Source organism: Pan troglodytes, chromosome 5 (assembly GCF_028858775.2).
Source record: "Pan troglodytes isolate AG18354 chromosome 5, NHGRI_mPanTro3-v2.0_pri, whole genome shotgun sequence".
NCBI classification, from domain to species: domain Eukaryota; kingdom Metazoa; phylum Chordata; class Mammalia; order Primates; family Hominidae; genus Pan; species Pan troglodytes.
In genome coordinates, this window is record NC_072403.2 from 81,325,257 (window position 1) to 81,343,030 (window position 17,774).

General features: G+C 35.1%; 1 protein-coding gene across 5 annotated transcripts in view; it reads left to right on the plus strand.

Moving 5' to 3' along the window:
- Positions 1–17,774, plus strand: part of ADGRB3 (adhesion G protein-coupled receptor B3) — a 753,008-nt gene that overhangs the window by 716,898 nt on the left and 18,336 nt on the right. For all 5 annotated transcript variants that reach the window (XM_016955757.3, XM_054686001.1, XM_054686002.1 and 2 more), the window contains 3 exons: positions 1,686–1,781; positions 3,275–3,314; positions 8,301–8,944. In XM_016955757.3, the coding sequence (XP_016811246.2) occupies positions 1,686–1,781; positions 3,275–3,314; positions 8,301–8,944 (780 nt within the window). The remainder of the gene's footprint in view (positions 1–1,685; positions 1,782–3,274; positions 3,315–8,300; positions 8,945–17,774) is intronic.

Genomic DNA, 17,774 nt, shown 5'->3' on the forward strand with positions numbered 1-17,774 from the left:
CCACATCAGTAGGATTAGGACCGGAGGTGGAGAAATAGAAGTGGACAGAGGTCTCATTATTGGGCCAGTTGGCCAGTCTTTGGTTGTGATTAGACTTAGTGTCAGTTTCCAAATCCTGCAATGTGGCAATTTAGGAGAGAGGCTACTAATGACTATGAAATGGATGAGAGGACAAGGAGGAAGCTAAAAACAATGTAATAGGCTCAGTTTTGTTTTGTTTTGTTTTGTTTTGTTTTGTTTCCTGGCCAACAGCTATATTATGAATATCTCACATCAAAATGGTGACAAGAGATCTTATATCACTGCTTCTCCAAAGTGAAAATCTCTATATGTTAACCTTAGTAGTCCCTATAATGATGCATCAGTAAAATAGGGAAAACATCATCTATGCTTTGTTTTTTAATCCAATAAAACAGAGTGTAATGAACAAGAAAGGGAAAGTCAATAATATGAAGTTAGAAAAACAAAGTAGTGAAATGACCTTGACATTGACTTGGAATAAGTAGCTACTTGTAAAGATGTCCATCAACAGCTCGTGGGGAGCTTGATGAACCTCTGGAAGTGGAAAGAACAGGCTGATGCTGAGACACTGTAAGAACAGAATAACTATCAATTGCTTTTTGTGTTTGCTACTCAGCTATTCATGTTCCTTGACTTGTTTTTTAACAAAAGAATTAATGTAATGTTCTTAGAACTTTCGTGAGATGTGTTTGTTCTTTCTTCAGAATTTGATTATAAATGGATATTTGGATATTAAGGAAGTTTGGCTTTGCAAAGTGACTTTATTGGCAAGTCAGTCCACCAGAAGTAGTGCTGTTTTGTTTCCCTTTTGTTTCATTATGTTTTGTTTTTAAATCAGGGCACATAGTACTTGAAGGGAGACAAGAGATAGTCTACTCAAAGATTTCTTACATGAGACATAAAAAGAAACATCACAAATCAATTTCAGTCAAAAGATCATTGAATAATCTCATTTTTCATAATATTTAAAGCTGTTATGAAGATTATGCCATAGCAAATAGTAAATCTCCCTTAAAAGACACACATATTATGTACAACAGTGGAATAAATCTGCCTTCTGGCAAGAATTATTAGTGTTGAGCCAGATATAGCTATTTTGATAGCTAAGGAGTTCCCAGCACTTCCCTCTATAGGTTATGGCAAGCGATAAATTTCCTTGGCATACAGCAAAAGTCCAGGTACACCAGCATTTGTATTAAAAAGTAAACAAGGCAGAGCACGGTGGCTCATGCCTGTAATCCCAGCACTTTGGGGGGCCGAGGTGGGCGGATCACCTGAGGTCAGAAGTTCGAGACCAGCCTGACCAACATGGAGAAACCCCATCTCTACTAAAAATACAATATTAGTCGGGCGTGGTGGTGCATGCCTGTAATCCCAGCTACTTGAGAGGCTGAGGCAGGAAAATCACTTGAACCTGGGAAGCGGAGGTTGCAGTGAGGCAAGATCGCACCATTGCACTCCAGCCTGGGCAACAAGAGTGAAATTCCATCTCAAAAAATAATAGTAGCAATAATAATAATAAGTTTTTTTAAAAAGAAGTAAACAAAATCAGTATAAGATAGTAAAATCAGTGATAACCACTGCCTCAGAGCTGATTGCCAAGATAGACAGTATCTTTTCATTATTAAGAGAGAAGAAAATTAATGTGTTCCCCCTCCCTACAGGTTCAGGATGCATTTAGATGCCGATTGAGAAACTGTCAGGATCCCATCAATGCAGATTCTTCGAGTTCATTTCCTAATGGGCATGCTCAAATCATGGTGAGTTTTTATTTTTCCCCTGATTGTTAATTAACTCATGATTTCTCAAGGGAATAAAAGAAATCCTTATGAGTAAAATAGTGTAAAATTTTCATTTTGATTGACTTTGGCTTCAGTTCGTTAATAGACTGTGAACTCTGGTACCACAGAAGTATTATTTCCAGATGGCTTCAGAGTCCAGGACATGTTGTTGGCTCCCTGGGGTGTTGAGTGTGGGAGTCCTATGCAACACTGTGAAGTATGTTCCTCCTTGCGTAGAATTAGGGCTAATGATTTATGCATAGGATCATGTGGATGTCTTTTACAGATCAGAACACTATGAACCTGCACTTCTAGTCTTAAAGCAGTGGTTCTTGGCCTTAGTGAAACATTGGAATCATCAGGGGAGCTACACCACAGACCAATTAAAATCAAAATATTGGGAGTAGGACCTAGGTATTGGTGATTCCAGTATGCAGCCTAAGATGAGAACCACTGTTCTAAAGTGTAAGGAGTAGCCACTCTTTTAGTGAAAGATGAGTTATTGTACATGAGCTCTGGTTATTATTGGAATCAAAGTGTACTTTAGGTATAACCACTTTGATGTATTTTAGAAATAAGATGAGATTTAAACTCTGTCATTTAAAGCAGGAATTAAATAGGAAAGTTTTACTTTTACAGTATATTCAATTTATTATTAACTTTTTTGAACTAGGCAACAATAATAAACTAGATGATACATTAGTAACTAAGACTTTACAAAGAATAATCAACTCCTTACTAAAAACAAATAGATAGCCAAAATCTCTGATTTAAAATATTAATAGGGAAAGGCATTTGATTGGAAGACCCTGATCAAGATAATGAAATTTTATCATTTCAAAACATTAATTGATTTGCTTAAAATAAAAGTTTTAGGAAAATATGAGGTCACAACTAAACCCCAGAAGGTCCTCGACCAGATGAGTATGGTTTAATCTTCAATTTTAAGTCCTAAACCTGAAAGCTTTTTGCCACATTTGAGTGAAAATGAATCATTAGAAGAGCCTAGTTTGAGCCTAGTTTAACCTAGTTTGACAAAGCTGGATTATAAGATGTTACATTACAAGCAATATATTCAAATTGAATGTTTAAAAATGCCAATAACCAACATAATTATTTAAGAATATTCATAATAATTCACATTCTGATGTCTTTATTATGGTTAGAGAATTGCCTTAAAATTCTATCCTTCTAATATATAGTAATCAGTTTCCAGACTGAAGATGACACTGGGTATTGTATTATCTTATTAAAATTGTGTGCTATGTTTCCTTTGATTTTATTTAACATTTGGGCTCTAGGAAACACTGTTGAAAACAATCTAATTATACCTAGAGAAATTTCCTATGCACAAAACAATAAACTTGTACTGCCAAGTTAGATATCTGTAAACTTCAGATAATCTGAATAGTAAAAGACACTTGAGGTCTTCATTAAATGATGGTTTTATGTCTTATTATTTATTGTTACAGACAGACTTTGAAAAGGATGTAGACATTGCCTGTCGATCAGGTAAGAATATTTAGATTTTGAAATCTAATCAGTAGGAATGTTCAATCATTGCTATAGATTTTAAGTTTAAAGAAAATGCTGTGGTTTACACATTACATATTGTTCTGTGAAAGGGCTGTATATGTAAAGTAGCCCCCAAATGCCGAAGGAGCTGAGAAACCAAAGAACGAGGCAGAAAAATCCAGTTGTTGGTAAAAGGTAGGATATTAGGGAACTTACAGACAGGAGTGTAGTCTTGGGCAGCAGCAAGACAGATAGATCCCCACACAGTTACTCTTCAGACACAGGGTTTATATACCATAGGGAAAGGGGAAACATGCTGTATAGACAATTAAAGGCAACCCTCCAGAATGGGCAAGAGTGCTATGTGCCTCGTAGCCTATGATTTGTACAATAACATCAAGGTTGCTTTGATCTAAAGGCAGAATTTGTAATGAGTACATGTTCTTACATTAAGCACAGTAAATAAAGTAAGAATCAGGAGGCATTCATAGGACTGGGGTTATTGAGAAGTCAAAATGGTGGATTAGCATTCAAGATGGAGTCACTTTTGTCTCCATATTTATGTGTATGAAAAAATAGAATTTTTAAAATGGAAGGATTGTAGTAATGGAAGTGTGTTTGTGGAGGAAAAAGGAGAGAGAGAGAGAAAAAGAGAGAGAGAACAAGAGAAATGAGAGAAAAACTAAGAATGGTTCATTGGAAACACCATGACAGCAGAAAAACTTTCACATGGAGACATAAGATTTCCATTCCACCAAGTAATGGTTGTTGGGTGTCAGGCCAGTCAATTTAACCTTTCTGTGCCTCTATTTTATCAAGTATGGAATATGGGTTATTGCAAAGATGAAATTGCATTGTCTGTATGTGTATTAAGGTTGTTGTGGTTTTAATTTTACAAAGGGTGAAGAGAAGCTCTGCAGCACGTCCTGTTTAGAGGGTTGTATGCCATAATCTCCCAGCCTGTGGCTAAATTCTCACCAGAGTAGATGGCTCAATAGTTTTAAAGGAAACTATATGTTCAATTTTGGGGGATAGTTCCAATTGTTGGAATATGGTCCTTTGTAGAAACAGAATATGCCTCATTTTACCTTTTATTTGTTGATCTTGGTGCTGCCTTTTAAAACAACAGTGAATATCTACTTCATCTAAATATCCAACTATCTTAAAGCAATTATCATTTAGCCCAATCCAAGTATTTTTTTCTTCAGATTAAACAAGCCTTGTTTCATCCTTCATTTCTTGTAGCATTCTCTGAGGCACGATGCCCAAGGTAGCCTCCGATTTATCAATAATTTTAAATTATCATGCCCAAATATATACATGTTCACCCAGCATTTATCACAGTGGGCTCTTTACTTGTATTAATGATTTGCATATGATTTCTATTTCAGTACTAGTGTCAACTTACCTGAAATTCCTAAGACTTTTTGTAGAAGTTGTCAGGGCTTCCCCAGTCTTATTTGTAAAGGTTTTGTTTTTGGTATGTTTTCCTTGAAAAAGAAATTTGTCCTTTGCAGTTATGTCTATTTGCTATTATTTTACCAATTTCAGGTTAGCATACTATCCATTTCCATTGTTTGGTGACTAAAAGTTTGATAAGACTACCTTCTAAGTCTTCATTCAAACTGCAGTTAAAAGAGTTGAATGGCATGAAACCTAGTAGAGAAACCTGCTATATTCAGTAAGGCACCCCCTTACTGCCAGCAGACCTCCTCTACATGGAGTTTTCAGATTCAACTCAAAACCATTAAACATCTGTACAGAATCTCAGGTCCTGTCATGATCACAAGAATATGAGAGACTAATCTCATATTCTCATTCCTGGATTTAAAACAGTAAGGTAACTATCATGATTTGGCAACCCGTAGTGGACCTGCGCTGGGCATTAGAAATCACTATTTCCTGTTGAAAATCTAACAAAATGTTGTCAGGATGCAGTCTCACTAGTGCTTGGTTTCCAGAATTGATCATTTTCCTTTTTTGGATAATTGATATAATATTGTCACTGTGCTCCATCCACCTGCCATAATTTCTCAAAAATCACTAGCCACGGTGCCAATTTCCACATCTATGTTCCAAGATGGAATGTGATTTGTCCGGGTTTAGAAGCTTGAATTTATTTACAATGAATAAGTATTCATTTAATTCCTAATCTTCCACCTTCAGTGTTGTTTTTTTCAGCCTCATTTGGTGTACTCATTACAGTTCTCCTTGATAGAGAAGCAATATAAGAGCAGACGGGTTTGTCTTTCCTCTAACAGCTGTAACATTAAACCAGTGGTTGTCAAAGAGTGGTCCCTAGACCATCAGTGTTATCATCACCTGAGAACTTATTAGAAATGCACATTTTGAGGCCCTAACCCAGGCCTTTGGGGTCTGAAACTGGAGGTTGGGGTATAGGAACTAGTTATAAGCCATCCAGATAATTTTGATGCATGCTAAAATTTGAGTACGACTGTATTAGACCATCCTCCTCAAGCTGTGATCTCATCTCTGCAGTATTTATCTTGTTCTCCTTCATTAAGTTACAGATTTTTCCCAGGCCTCATTGTATGCTGGGATTTAGCATCCCTAATACAGGCCAGTGCCATTATTTTATTAGAAAATAATTTTTCTAATGTTTTCATTTTCTGTTTTCATTTGTTATTGGTGCCCTTTTCAGTTGAGCCCATTAGGATCTTTCTTCTGAGTTTATCTAGAGTTGTCTGTCTATGTTGAAGCATATTCATGAACTCTGAATAATCTTTCTTTATACTGAGGTGAAATTCACTTCCCTAAATGGCAGCATTTCCATCTGATCATGCCAAATATTCAGTTGCTTTATATTTTGTTTGAAGTTTGTGTTTCACTACTTGATTAGTTTCTCTCGAAAGTCCCATCACTTTAACATCATGTTTTCATGTGTAGATGGTATGATTTGTTTATGCTGTAGATTCAAAACTTGGATATACATTTTAAGTAAGTCTAAGAGGCAGGCATTTCTCTCGTATAGAGCAGCCACTACTGCCTAAGAAGAATTATCTTTCTTTACACACACACACATATATATATATATTTTTTTTCAGCAAACACAACTATATCACTTGATTAAAATGTGTTGGCTATAATTATAAATCATATTACATTTGTGCAAAACTTAATGTATCTTGTACGAATTTAAATTATAGAGTCAATACACAGTACCAATACTTCCTTTATAGTTTTTTAATAAAAGATTAAACTTATCTATATATTTTAATGAAACAAAGTAAGTTCCCATATATTTTACTGCTATAAATTTTGGAATTATTTTTATATACAATTAAGGGTTAAAAGTGTTCCTTACTGAATTTGGATATTTTTTTAAAGTATTTATTTACAATATCATTAAATCATTACAATATCATTAAATTTAGCATACTTTGCCCCTTACTATGTCATGTATCATTACTCCTGGAAATTACAACTCATTATTGATCTATTATATTAAGACTTTTGGAAATAACTTTTTAAAACTGAATGATTCTACTTTTTATTATGTATAACACTTAAATACAAAAAAAGGCACAGCAAAATTGTTAATCTTAAAAAAAGATGTAAATTTAACATGATTTTTACTGCCTAAGATAAAGAGACAATAATACAATAACTAGATACAATATCTTTCAAGATAACAGATATTACATGAATGATTCATGTTTTGAAATAATTTTAAAGTCTTGTTTCTATGTAACAGGGAAAGACATAATCTTTTTCAACCTCTGCTTTAATGAATAATAATTATGATTCTACTTGAAAATTGGATAATAATGGAAAAAAATCAGTATATCTGAAACTTTTTATAAGGAGACAATAAACCAGACTTTTACAGTTATCTATGCCTGATGAAATTTTAAATGATGATTGCTCTACTTCGTAGGTAGGTTAGCACCAGATGTGCATGTTGAACCAACTTCGCACAGCGCTATTCTGTGTGCTTTCAATTCCAAAGTTACAAAAATAAGTCTTCAGAATTTTATTCATTTGTATCCTCAAAACTATTGTTCATAACTAAGCATGCTTTGTGTTATTCTGCCCTATTATCCCCAAAACATGGCTTTCTTTTTATACAGAGGCAAAAAGAGAAAAAAAAAACTAAAATATATTTTAATAAAGAATTATTTACTCTTTTGTTGATTGTTTTTGTTTGGTTTGGTTTGCATTTTTGTTTTGTTCCCTTTCATACTACAAGTTATCATAGATTTTTTTCCCTAAATCATTATTCTTAGGCTTAAAGTGGAACAAAGATTTTGGAGGTTCATAAAGTGTTTTTTTCTTAAACTCAGCTGGCAATTTTAATATTCCCACAAGGGCATTCCAGCATATAGATTAATTTTTTAAATTTTCTTTCTTCCATATAAAACTGAATATGATAAATACTTTTGAATATTGTATCCACCTTGACCATATGGACTTCAGTGAAAAAAATCCTCATTAATTTTCAATATGCATAATTTTTGGAGGGATTTCTGATCCAGTAGGATGAAGTTCCCATTAATTATCCCTTCAAGAAGCATTTTAATGAGCATAACTTCTAGAACACATTGGAGGGAAAGCCATTAAGAAAAAAATCAAATTTGTATGAATATGTTCATAATTTTACAAAAATCCTTTGGAGCACATTGATGGAGAAAACTTCTCTGGTAATCTCCTATTTCCCTGAAAAGTTATATGGAGTTGTTTAAGGACAAGGTACTAAGATTTTTGAAAGCCCATTAATCAACTTTCAGATTTGCTTTAGCTATGGGCTACCTGAGATCTATGAGAGCATAACAGAATCAATGAAGAGTGATTGAGTAATCTCTCTGGACCATGTACAAACAAATTGATATGTATTTTTTTAAATAACATACCTACCAAATAATACATCTTTAATGTTTAGTAGAAAGCGAGACAACATAATATAATAATGAAAAATAAACACACATTAACTCTCTTTCTTCAACTTTACATTCCTACTCACAGTTCTTCATAAGGATATTGGTCCTTGCCGAGCAGCCACAATAACAGGAACACTTTCTAGGATTTCTCTAAATGATGATGAAGAAGAAAAGGGAACAAACCCTGAAGGGCTAAGCTATTCAACATTGCCTGGAAATGTCATTTCCAAAGTCATCATCCAGCAACCCACAGGTTTGCACATGCCCATGAGTATGAATGAGCTTAGCAATCCATGTTTGAAAAAAGAAAATAGTGAATTGCGGAGAACTGTGTACTTATGTACGGATGATAATTTGAGAGGGGCTGACATGGACATAGTCCATCCTCAAGAAAGAATGATGGAAAGTGACTATATTGTGATGCCCAGAAGTTCTGTAAATAACCAGCCTTCAATGAAAGAAGAAAGCAAAATGAATATTGGCATGGAAACCTTGCCGCATGAAAGGCTATTGCACTACAAAGTAAACCCTGAATTCAATATGAATCCCCCTGTAATGGACCAGTTCAATATGAACTTAGAGCAACATCTCGCACCCCAGGAACATATGCAGAATTTGCCCTTTGAACCTCGCACAGCTGTGAAGAATTTCATGGCCTCTGAGTTGGATGATAATGCAGGACTATCAAGAAGTGAAACTGGATCAACGATATCAATGAGTTCTTTAGAGGTGAGCCACAGAAGATTAAATTTTTCCTTGATAGTTGAAATATGAATAGATATAAATAGAGATATTGATTGATTGGTTGATTGATTGATGTGACACCGGTGTGGGAAGAGAAGATTCACATTAGCTTTTGCAGTTTTGTATCATGAAAATTTCTGGCTATTGAGATTCAGTCTCAATGTAGGGTTTTCTCAGTAGTGTATTATAATCCCCTTATTCAAGATAATATTTGAAAAGAAACCCATTATATTTAAAAAGATACTAATCAGTCATAATTCTGTCATCATGGGAACTAAGTTAGGCACTCATAAAAACTAAAATAAAATAAATAAATAAATAACAGGATTCTTCTGATGTTTCTCAGGTACCACAGGTCCTTTTGGTGCACAGTGTCTACGTGGCATTACAAACTTAAACTGAGATCTGCACTTTCTGTGTAGCAGCAACTGTTAAAAATTACAAAATTGGAATATTTCTCTAGATGTTTTACCATTATATTGATGAAAAACTAATTATTATTACAGTAGATCAATATTATTCAGAGTAAATATTTTTCTCTTAACTTACAGAATAATGACCATTAAAATTTTTTATCTTAGACTGTGAATTGTCAGGAAGAATGTAATCTGAGCATACTAACAGGATTCTGAGGTCCAACCACATGGCCTTTTTGTTTTCATAAGGCCACCAAAAGCAAAGAGTAAACTCGTCACTGCTTATACAGTGAAAAATAACTGTAAACCTGTGGTTGACATATATATTCATATATGATGCAATACATGCATACTTTTATATGATTGCCACTTGTTTTAGTATAATAGATTATTACATAAAACACCATCTACAGAAAGGCACTATAATTAGTTGCCTGCCCTTTCCAACCCAGTTATGCTGATAATTGTATGTTCAAGTGTCCAAAAGTTCCCAGAGGCAATTGTTTCATGCTTCTCCCCAAAGCCATTCCTTCCACTAGGTCAAAATGAAGAGGCATTCTGAGAGTCTTAAAAAATGTAATGAATAAGGTAATTTTCAGGGTTTTCCCAATTGATTGAGAAAATTCTAGACAATAAATGGTAATGTGAATAGAATCTAAGATAAGTCCCTAAGTTCTGGATCAACCTCAAACTGAGTAAGGCTTCTGAGGATAACTAGGTCAGAATCATTCTTCAGAACCAAAGGCATAGATAGGGCTTCATTAGAAGCCAAGTTCAACTCCAGGGTGACTGAAGCTCCCTTCTGAACAAAAGTATTTCATCCTCCTGAATTAGCAGAATAGCTGCAGTTTCCTTATTTGTAACTTGCATATCCCAGAGACTTCCAGGTTTGTAATAATGACCACATAAGAACAAACTACAAAATATTTATGCAAAAATCACAGAAGTTTTTAAAAGGATTTTCAGTAAGTGTGCATATAATAACATAACATTATAAGTAATCATAATGACTATATGGAAGTTTTCTGTATAGTATGGCTCTTTTAAATGTGTTAAAGGGGGTTGAATGGAACTGCATGAAAATATTTTGGTTGTTACAAAAATGTTTTACATCTAAAAGCCTGAAAAATTTGCTGGATTGATATTGTACAGGTTATCTGTGCTTGAACAATAGACTGTATTTCCAAGAACTTCTTTCTTCAGTTTGTAATTTTTCCAAATTTCCGTATCCTTATTATTAAGTGTATTATATATAACTGTGATTCAGCCAAAAGACCTGCATTTAAATGACTTACAGATCACAAGACTTACATCTTGAAAAGGAAGGAAATTTGGAATTCAGAATGAAAATTTGGTTCTTCATTTTCATTCTTTAAATGAATGTAATAGTAATTGCTTAGGGTGACTATTTTATGAGATAGCAGAAAGAGAATATATAGATGTGGGAATGAGTAATAAAAATTAGCATTTATATATCATCTTTCATTAGCAGATCCTCAAGTCACTTTAAAAACAGGAATTAATCTTCACAACACCTCCATGCAATGGATAAGTTGTTATAATCCTCAAACTAGAGTCATTTGTTCAAGGTTATAGAGCAAGTGCATAGCAAATCTAGGAATAGATTCTTTCTGTCCTGATCAATTTTATGCCATCTAGAAGAGACAGTAATGAGCCTGAATATTAGCATGAAGGTAACTTTAAAGTTCTTTCTAATCCTTGATAGGCATTTGGTCTTATGATTAATAAAGACATGAAATGGGTAAAGCCCTTGTCTTTTAAGTGTGTACAACTAACACATTTTGGAAATGGGGCTGTGTTCTTGAAGATAAAGTTTTTGGTCTGGCTTTCTTCTCGGGCAGCATGATGCATTGTCAAGTAGAATTATCAGCTCTGCTAGATTGCATATGCAGGGTCAACTGGTGAGGGAGATGGTATTCCGACAATAATAAAGGAAAAGCAGAAAAATGACCTGAGTATCTACATAGAGAGTGGGATTAACAGCAGTCAGGAGGTGTTTTGACTCTTAGAAGATAATGTTAAGGTGAAAATGGTAAATAATGTGGATCACATGAGGCCTAAGCAATAGGACAATTTAAGTCTTTTCTCCCTGTAAGTAAGAAGGAAGATTAAAGCCATAGAGAACATCCAGCCTGGGCAGCTGGCACAGCAGAGGATGGCCAAGATCCTCAGGATACTTTCAAGGATATAATATAAAGACGCTCACATTTTACCTCCAGAGGAGTCAGTTTTCACAAACTGCCAGCATGGAAAGTGCTGAAGGAAGAAACAGAAGAGGGTAAACACTGCCAGTTGTAGAATAGAATGTGATAGAAAGTGCAAAAGAGGAAAAACGAGAGTTGAGGGAGGAAAAAAGAAAGCCAAAAAGACTGGAGTGGGTGAGTGGGTGGAAGTATTTATTCAAATAAGCAAGAAGCAACAAAGAAAGAAGGAGGCTCCCCAACCCCGAAGTCAGTGCCAGCACAACAGCTTCCAGCCTTCATGGGAGTTTGTTCAGCTAACCCCCAATTATTGGATATAAAAAGTTCAATAAATTCATGAAGTTTCTTGGCATAAAAACATATCTAGATTTTCTCTGAGCCTAATAGTACCTTGTTTCTTTCCTTCTGGTGATATGTTCTCTTTCTAACTGTAGTCATTCCCAAATGAACTTGTTAAGCAATTCTGAAAACTTTAGATACAGAGCTGCCACAATTATGGAATAATTGCAATACTAATATACTAAGATTTTTCACAACAATGGCTCCAGCCCTAAATATCCTGTAACTACTTTGCTTAAGGTTAAGAAGAATGATTTTGTCATCAGCACTTTAGTCATTTACCTTCAATTAATGAACAAAATGTGATGAGTGCATGGTGTATACACAGAGCAAAACAACAGCAACAACAAAAAACATACTAAGATTTTGCTTTTGAGCAAGAGGGGACAAAAGAGATATCATGGTTCTCAAGCACTTGAGGACTATAAAATCTAATTTAAACCTTGGATTGTTGTTTATTTATTTATTTTCTGAAAAATTATAGTTGTAACATTGTAGAGAGACAGGTCAGTGTTTGTTCTGAATCATTGAAACTCTGGTATTTACTTTAGCAGGTTGTAGAAGTTAGATTTAAATAGTAAGCATTTTTTCACTCAAGAATCTTTCCAACTTATGTGCACATCTTGGACATGTTTAGTACATGGTCCATTCTTCACTCTTTTCCCTGTATCATTCAAGGTTAATTCAGGTTCTTCAGTCACTGGCTTTTGGCTGGGTTCTGCCAACAGGAAGCACTGGTGAGAGAGTAGAGGTTAAGGAAAAGAGGGAAACCTGGGATCTTTCTCCCTTACTCTTTCTGCTTTTGGAAGCACCTTGTATGTCTGGTGTAGTTCCCACAGTGCTTCCAGTATATGCCAGGTGCTGCAACCTCTGGGCTTAAGTCACTCTGCCCTCTCTTTGTATCTGTCCAGCCTAGGAGGTACACTGACCTCTTCTGCTAATCCCTGCGTTACTACATGGTCCCCTATGTGGCATCTCAGTTCTTCTATCATTTGAATTTTTGTGGACCATCTTGCTGAAATGTAAACACCTTAAGTGGTTTCTGTTGTTCTTGCCTTAATTTTTCTTATCGATAAAAAACTTAATAACTGATAACAGTTAGATAGTACATTACAAAATTCTTATCCAAAATAGAAGACTTTGTTGTTCTAGCTTGTCTATTTGTGTATAAGCTTACCTATATGTCTGAAACCAAATAAGTCTCTCTCAATTTGTAATGGCCAGAAAGGACACCATTCTAGGCTAAATTTTTATACACCAGTTTTTCTCTGGACATAAATTATAGGGCCCTCAGCATAATGGTTTTTAAAGGTAAAATATTTTAGCAATAATATCACATTACAGGTGCCTCCCTTACAGCTGTTGTGAGGATCAAATTAGATAATGTACATGAAAAACCTTTGAAATTGTAAGAAGCACTTTAGATGTAAGATTATGTTATTATTATGTCATTACTGTAATGCCCTGAATTTCTGCAAAGAAATTTGAATGCTGAGTTAAATCGATATTCACAATATTAGAAAAAATGTTATGGCCTCACTCAGGAACTAGGGCACTCTGTCACTAACAGAAACCATTATAAAATTGACCATGTGCAGAAACAACTTTTTGTTTTTTACATTTTTTTCTCTTTTACATTTTTTTTCTCATGTAAGTCTGATGAAAGGAAAACTTGCCCTTTTTTACTGTTTTGCTTTTACTCCTGGATTACAGAATTTTATCTCTCTTGCAGGCATACAACAAAATTAGCTTGAATAAAAGTCATTTTTAAAAATTCATTATTCTCAGGTATCATTTCCACAGCTATTTTTAGTGGATTTGCTACCAGAACTTTCTCCTTGCAGGTAGGTTTATTGATCACTTTGTAATAGAAATTTTAATGGCAGTCATATTGCCATTCATTAGTCAGTGGAATTTATTACTTGCTGTGAATCTTCTAGTATCTTGTCCAGCTTAATTTGCAGTGATGAAAACAATGAAGTATTCCCTTTGAGAATTTATTCATCATTCTACAAGACTTAGATGTGGAGAAATGCCTCTGTGCATACATTCACTAAGTATTCCTTTGAGTAGCTTCATACTGTTGTACATTTTCTCACTTTTAAATCATCATAAAGAATTTCTCCTTTCTATTAATGATAGGCCTTCCTTCCTGCAAATTGTCTTGATTCTCTTAGCTGTCAGTTGACCTATTCATAATGGTTTTCGTTGTGTGTTTAGTCTACCTGCTTAAACAAATTCTCTCAGAGTATGCCCAAGCAAAGCAGCAACAAGAAAACAAAAATAAAAAGTCACATTCTTTTGAATACTTTTGGCTGTTGTCGTGCAGCTCTTTTAATCATTTGCCAATAATTTTGTGAATGTCTCCTATTGTGCCATGCTCTCTGCTAGATGCTGGGGATCTAAATGTAATCAAGATAGAAATGGATCTTGCCCCTGTGGAGAATACACCCTATGGGAGAGACAGACAACCATTAAACCAATGAATGAAATAGTGTGCAGTACTGGGTAATAACTATGGAATGAAAGGGAGAGATTTCTTTAGATAAGGTGGTCTGGGAAGCATCTGAAAGTGTCATTTATTGTAAGAAATAAAATTGAGAAGTAATGTGGCTTGCAAGGAGCTGAGGGAATTTTTCAGGCAAAAGAAACTGTAAGTGCAGTGATGCTGAGGCAGAAAAGAGTTTTGGCATATTCTCATAAGATCAGAATACCTGTGTAGCTAATGTTGAACTCCTTAAGATGAAGTTAAAATGCAAAGGAGAGACCAGACTTTGCAGAGTCTTGTAAAGCAATGGAAGCAAATGAGGACTGTTAAGCAAAAGATTGTCACAATGATTTTTCCATGGATTCAACTATCCATCCGTCCATTCATCCATAACTTTGGTTGTTTAGAAAGCAAAGGATTAGAAGCCAGAGGTTTTAGGAGAGGAGATAGAACAGGAAGTTGGATAACAGTCAGAAAGCTACTGAAGTAATCCAGACAAGAGATAACAGTTGCTTTGACTGTGCAGGTGAAAGTGGAGATAGAAAACATTGGGCAGAACAAGACGTATTTCAGAGATAGAACAGACGGCACATGCTGGTGGATTGAATGTGGAAGACAAGGGACAGAAAGGAAGGAAGGGTGACTCCTGAGTCTCTTGCTTGACCAATTAGAAATCCAGCATTTTCTATCATGGGAAAGGCAGGAGGAATAAAGGATGTTTGGAACTTAAAAGATGGTATTCAAAATCATGGGAATGAATTATGGTATCCAGAAGAGAACAAGAGAAAGAAGAGAGCCCAGGAACTCAGCATTAGAAGCCAGGGATATGAGAGAGCCAACAAAGGGGACTTCAGCATAAGCTGCAGCAAGAAAGAAGGGGAAAAATAAGAAGACTGAGAGCTGATGAGTGTTTTAATGAGAAAATGATTAACTTTCAAAAGCTTCTGAGTGTCCAATAAGATGGACAGAAAATTGACCTTGGAATTTGACCAGATGGAGCTCATCAGAGACTGTCAGCAAGAGGAATTTTAATGGAGTATTGAGAATAGAATACAAGTTGGGATGAGTTCTAAGTGGGAAATTAAGAAGAGGAAACAGCATAGAAATTAGGAAGAGGAAAGAGCATAGAAGGTTTCCATTACCTACTTTGAGAAAAAGGATTATTTACATTAGGTTATTTGCAAAATTGGAATATATGTACAGAGGGATTTGTATCTTCATAAAATATTTCAATATCACCTATCCCTGGCTTATATTAAATTTACATGTAGCATTTTTAAAAGTTATCAGATTATCAGAAAAATTGTTATGGCTTGACCACTTTTCTCAGTTGGTTCTTAATTTAAAACATATGTAACAATTTCCAGTCACTTTCTTCTCTGGAATTAATATTTTAGAGAGCTCAGAAAGACATTTGAATAAACATGCAAGTCAGTTAGGGTTTCAATAAACTTCAATACTTTGAAAGACTTTCCAATACACTGTATGTATACCAACGGTGGAAACAGACCAAAACTGAACAGAATTGAATGTTCTTATTCTTTCTTTACACCATCAATTTCCCAATGCCCCATGCCCCTTTAAGATAAACTAAGGCTGGGGTAGGGACTCATGCCTGTAATCTCAGCACTTCGAGAGGCCGAGGCAGGTGGATCGCTTGAGCCCAGGAGTTCAAGATCATTCTAGGCAACATGACAAAATCTTATCTCTACAAAAAATGCAAAACTTAGCCAGGTGTTGTGGCACATGTCTATAGCCCCAGCTACTAGGAGGATTGAGATGGAAGGATCACTTGAGCCCTGAATGTTGAGGCTGCAGTGAGCTGTGAGCATGCCACTGAACCCTGGCCTGGGTGACAGAGCAAGACCATTTCAAAAAAAAAAAAAAAAAAGAGAGAGAGTCATGTCTGGAGGTGGAGAAGTCTCCTACTGTTTGTTATTGTATCATTGCTTATAAATGATTGTGTATTAGAATGATTTCTAAGTTATTTTACTCAGCACAGATATTTTCTCAAATATGTAAATATAAAATTGCTAGTTCTTTTTTCTCCTTCAAAATGCAATTGACAAGTAAAAGTTAACCTGCTTGACCTTGCTTTATGCTTAGAAAGTCAGACTTGGACTGACTGGCTCATCTATTGTTATTTTTGCTGAGTCTGGTAACAATTAGCAAAACATCACAAGCATTTTTACTGTAACATATCACTCCTGTGTTACTGAGAAGACAGCAAGAGATAGTAAATAAAATGCTGTGCTTGGAGTCAGAAGTCCTGAGTTTGAATCCCAACTCATTTGCTTACCACACAGGTGAAGTGGGCAAGTCATTTTAACTCCACTGACCCTCAATTTTTCTTATTCATAAAATAAGGAAAATAAATAATATTTTATCCGACCATCCCACGGGTGGGTAGCATGTGCAAATGTGAAAGTGCTATATAAACAATAAAAGGTTGAAACACTTGGTCAGTATTGTGGAAACCTGAATAACTTTACACACATTTTTAATTCACTTGGACTGTAAAAATCTGTCATTTTTTCCCACTCTCTAATTTTTAAGGCTTTACTGCTTTATTTTGCATCCACTCCAAATCCCACCACCATCTTTAGGTTCTTTTGATTAAAATCTGTTTGTTTGATTTGTTCATTCCTTAGTCTAATCCTTCAAGACTGCCAGTTCTGCTATGCCTTATGTTAGAATTTAATTTTAATAAAATTAAATAGGAATGAGATCTACTTGTATGAGTGTATCCATTTTCCTTCCATATTTCACATTGACATACCTGCTCTCAGAAACAGAATCTATCTCTGGTGATCTAGGTTCCTGTCTTTTGCTCTTGCTTCTAAATCTTTTTCACAAAATGTCACTATTTAATTTTCAAATAAAATGCAAAGCTCATGACTAATGTTTTATAATTATTGCTTAAAACTGTTTCCAGCCTTGAATTTTGCTGTATTAAGAAAGAATCTTGCTTAATGTATACTGACAAAAATGTCCTGCTTAGTCACAGTGCCAAGAAAGGTATCCAAGAGCAGAATGGAAGCCCTGACATTTAGTCTAGCATATTGCAGCAAAGTGTGGTGCAGTACACTGGAGCCTGGTTTTTACACAGCACAGTTAGATAACAATAGTGGCGGGGAGATGGCAAAAGAGGGCTGGGCTCAATGCCTGGATGTCACCACGGCGAGGCTGAGGTGCTGTTGGAGACAAGAAGAAAGTGAGATCAACCTGCTGAGTTTTTATTTAATAAAGCAGTCTCCTTTCAGCCCTCTCCTTGATTGTACTTGAAGACTGCATTTTCAGTCTTAAACAGCTTCACTAAAATAAAATTATTTCAGGAATTTTTCACTTAA